At 32.0% G+C, this 4766-nt stretch overlaps 1 protein-coding gene across 1 annotated transcript; it reads right to left on the bottom strand.

The window, feature by feature from the left end:
• Window positions 1-1159: 1159 nt before the first annotated feature.
• LOC118749637 (integral membrane protein 2B-like) lies at window positions 1160-2293 on the bottom strand (the record flags this gene model as incomplete). The annotated part of the gene is given in 1 exon segment (XM_036484437.1): window positions 1160-2293. A coding segment is annotated over 1 exon segment (130 nt), but the record flags the coding sequence as incomplete, so codon positions are not given.
• Between the last annotated feature and the right edge of the window lie 2473 nt (window positions 2294-4766).

Genomic DNA, 4766 nt, shown 5'->3' with positions numbered 1-4766 from the left:
AACAATAGTCGCAAGAAAAATTGTAGAAAAACCTCTACAATTCTCCACCGTCCGAAAACACTACAGTACAGATATATCAATAAACACGTACGAAAGAAAGGGAAAACATACGTTTATAAATAAACATGTACACAACACATATAAAAAAACGGCACTCAAGTACACAATACATTGACAAAAACTGTACTAGACTGTCTCTCTTTGATTTCGGAATGCTTACACATTGAGAAGTTAGCTTACTGCCAATATAGAAGTATTACATATATGGTTTTGTATCATTATGCTTTATCATGAGTTTAATTTTCCCCGAACCAGTTCACTTTCACTTTTGGTTTCCATGGCTTTACTATGGGCGGATGACAAACTTTCGGGTGAATTTTTTTTCAGGCGCAACTCAAGATCAGGCAGATTAACTATTTATTTGGTTAAGCAAATTTGGTGATAAGGGGCCATTCAAGTATTACGTAAGCAGAATTTTAATCATTATTAACCACTCCCTCCCACCTTGTCAGCACAAGTAACCGTCGTATACAAAAAAGTACTGTATGTGGTTTTAATTTAAATTTTGGATAAGCTACACTACTCAATCATATCTTTTTAATTGGGATTAATGATTAAAGGTATTTATTCGTATTTATGATAACTATTAATTAACTTGTATCATTGATCGCGATCAACTATTTATTCGTTAGTTTTAATCATTAATATTTTGCTAACACTGCTCAAAACTTTTGGATGAGTTCGTGACTGAACTTCGGAATTTCTACTATTATTTGTACACAGATATTGCTTGATATTAATCTTAAAGAGTAGGCTACCATTAATTCTGGTAATCAAAATAAAAATTGTCTATGATAAGTTCCGTACATATAAGAAGACTTTTAGTTGTTCAGTTATTTTTTGCACATAAAAGTGTATCTTGAACTTTTTTTTTTGATTAAGTGAAGACGTCACGGTAAGATCTCTTAGTACATTGGTACATGAAAAGCGTAAACTCGAGTTTATGGCGCAATGTGAACATAATTATAGTTACACTACGGCTGCGTTTATAACAATAAAAATAGAGGAAACAGAGAAAGCTAAATCGATAAAAATCTATTTCTAAAGAGTTATTCTATCTGATTTAATGTTTTCACAGATTCAAACACAATCCATCATGTAATTTATTTTTTTACCTGTGGTGTCATCTTCGCTGGAATGGATCTAACACGATTTTATTATTTTCCACAATTAATTTAAGTTTAGGTACACAATGGTTTCATATGCACAATAATTGCTATTTTAGGATTTGGAACGTGTTCGTGTTTAATTTTTACAACGATATTTCTTTTTTATATTTTGGTGACCATGGTCGATTGCTAACTTTATGCATGTTTTAACTAATATTTCACTAGTTTACACGGAAAATTAACCTGTCTTAAAAGATAATTTTCCAAGCTAACTTCGGGTCGCTGAACACGAGAACAATACCAATATTTTTCAAATGGTTTTGACACAATCACACTTTTGGTCGAAAATTGAATTTAAAAAATACTTAAAATAAATGTTTAATCAAAAATCATCAATTAAAACTGACTACTTTACAAAAATGATTGGAAATTTAACTTTTTCGACTTTGGTTGCTGACAACACTAATCATTTTTACTTACATCTGCTCAAATTATATATATTTGGTAAGGACACATCAATACCTTTGGAACTGCTTACCTTAATCGGATGACTTTTTCATGAGATATTTGGGTTTTGAAAAAAATCTCACAAATATCTCTTGTAAAACAAACATGGGTATTATTTTCGTATTCAGCGACCCAAGACTAGCAGAAATTGTTTTGTTTTGTTCTTACGTTCATTCGATTCTCACATAATTTGTGGAGTAGTGTTTTAAATTTATTTTAAAAATTATTCTGCGTACAATAATAAAAGCTGCGAATAATACAGTAAAATTTATGAAAACTAAGAAAATGTTTCCCCAATAATTTTCTAAAGCAAGGTAGACATTGCATCACGTCATTGACTATGCAAGCCTACGAACAAATATTTGATGCTTCAATTATTAGATTTAAAAATAGCTGATTAGTAAATCCAGCAACATCAAGTTTTACAATCATAAACTCAACTGCATGCTATGTCCGCGAGCACTGAAATTAATTAAGTTCATTTCCTTTACTGCTGCTTCTTTTCAAACTGCTCTATATCATCTATATTTATCAAATGGAATTCGACGACACCTTTGCCCATAAATTCCGCAAACTTGCCAGAATCCGCCACAGATTTAACTTCGCGTTTGAATACTGCAAAAACAATAATAAATGAAATTAAGTTAAAGGAATATACAATGTACACATACTATATATGTATATACATATCGTCGTTTAAAGTACAAAACCGCGTATCGTCATTCTGCAAAACCGCGTAACTAACATTGGCTGCCAAAAATTGGATTTGCTCACACAAGCTCTTGGCTCAATCCTTATCCATTCGTTCTGAAATATACTAGCCAGAAATGCGTTTGCTTTATAAACTAGAGAACCATTTTTAAATTAGTGTTTTTACACTCTCGAAAATAATTTCTAAAATTTCACATACGCGGTTTTGCATTTTGTTGATACGCGGTTTTGCACTTTAAACGACGATATATATAATTTATAAGTTTGCTAAGTTATTTTCAACTTATATCTAAGTTTATAAAGCATACTTTAAATAAATAAATACAAATTATTTGGCTCTCATATTTTTGCTAAGCGTTTGGCCGAGCTCCTCCTCCAATTTTTGTTCTGCATTTTAATGTTATATCCAGGGCCGAAAATTTTAAGCCTCTGCGGGGAATTGCTTATTTTGGTATTCAGGGTTTCCAAGCCTAATTTTAACGATCATGCTTATTTTGCTTATTTCAATGTATAAAGCTAAGTACGGACCTTTTAAGAAAACGTTCAAGAAGGAAATTGCTATTATTTCGTGTGTGAATAGTAGTGTCCAAGGAGATCTGACATCTGATATTTTGCACCCCTTTACATTACGAAATAATGGAACGGGCATATATTTCTGTTGAAAACAAGGGGTCCTTGTACTCTTCACAACCAAATTTTAGCAAACCATAGTAGAAAGCGTAGACAATTTTTGAGAACTTCGTACTGCTCAAGAAAATTTGGGTCAATAAATTTTTCTTGGCCTTTTTTTGGGTGTTTTTGTTTTATTCGTCGAACTAAAGAAATGTTTACAAATAATATAAAAACAGATTTAGTTATTATTAACCCGTAACTTCAATGGCATTTATGCTTGGATACAAACCAATGGTTTGTCTCTACGCGAAGGCATTGGTGTTTTGAAGAGATTAAAAATAATTTATCTCAAATGGAGAATACCGAATATTAAAAAGAAGTAAAACGACCGGCGCAGATCTTTATTATTTGAGAATATCAAGAAACACTTGATTGTCCATTGTCCATTTTTTAGTCCCTGAAATCATATATCGATAGCTGAGTGGAAGATCGACCTATCTCGGCAGCCAGTTCGAAAACGCCCTATTTCAGAAAATTTTTGAACAAAGCTCTATTTCAGAATTTAGTTGAAGAACGCCCTATCTCATAATTTTATTGAAGAACGCCCTATTTCAGAATTCGGTTCATAAACGCCTATCCCAGCTGCCTCTTCAAAAACGCCCTATCTCAGAGTTTGATTGAACAACGCCCTATATCAGAATTTAGTTGAACAAAGCCCTATCTCAGAATTTTATTCAAAAACGCCCTATCTCAGCTGCCGCTCCGAAAACGCCGTCTCAGAATTTGATTGAACAACGCCCTATCTCAGCAAATGGCTCAATATCGACCTATCTGAGCTGCCGCTTCAAGAAAGCATTATCTTCAGTATGGTTTTTATTCTTGAAAAAAATGTGGTACAGTGAAAATAATTACTGTGAAAGCATTTTGTTTTCACATTAACTTTTTGGTAGGAGTCAATATAGACTTTGCTTTTGTGTCTTTCAAATTTTCATTTCAATCTGATTTTTTACTAGATTCGTTGTCGAACGAGTTATTAATTTTCTCCGCTCAAAAATTTGCATTCTAAAAAATTTCATTACATATTAACACAGCATCAATTAAAAGAATCTACAATGGAAGGTAAAATAGCATTAATTAAAAAAATTTTAAGCGGCTAAATTATTTTCTCACTTCAGATATTTTTTCATCTATCTTTAATAGCTTAAAACTAAAAAATTTAGAAGATTCTGCCTCCATTCCAAATAATAATGAAACTAAAGGGAAACTAAGCTATGAAGAAGGTAAAAATTGTTTTTAATATACCGAGTTTGTCGCTGGAATGAAATATATCATTCTTTCTCAAATTAGGTTACTTATTGCTCGATATATCTTGTTCAAGTGAAAGAAGTAGCTCCTTCGGCAAATTGCAGCAAATGAGTAAGCCAATCTTTTTTATACAATATTTTGATGTACTTATCTAGGATACTTCGCATGCCATTACAATGCAGCGGGCTACTACCACGTGAAGATATCGTTGTACGAAAATGTATAATTAACATTTTTGAAGGTAAAATTTACAGACTGTTTACTTTTTAATTCAATTAGTTTTTAATGCGGTTTATTTGGAAATAGAATGGCATGCGAGTGGGGTTAATTCCGAAATATGATTACAACCTAAATTCTATACTATAAAAAGAAAATCTATTTAATACAATATCATATAGGTGAAGCTAGTTGTTCTGGTCTACAGCGTCCTAGCGACGATAGCAATGAGTGGACTGAATATAG

Source organism: Rhagoletis pomonella, unplaced genomic scaffold (genome assembly GCF_013731165.1).
Source record: "Rhagoletis pomonella isolate Grant_MI unplaced genomic scaffold, Rhpom_1.0 Rhpom_scaffold_00025, whole genome shotgun sequence".
Lineage (NCBI taxonomy): Eukaryota > Metazoa > Arthropoda > Insecta > Diptera > Tephritidae > Rhagoletis > Rhagoletis pomonella.
This window is presented reverse-complemented; position numbering and strand designations above follow the sequence as displayed.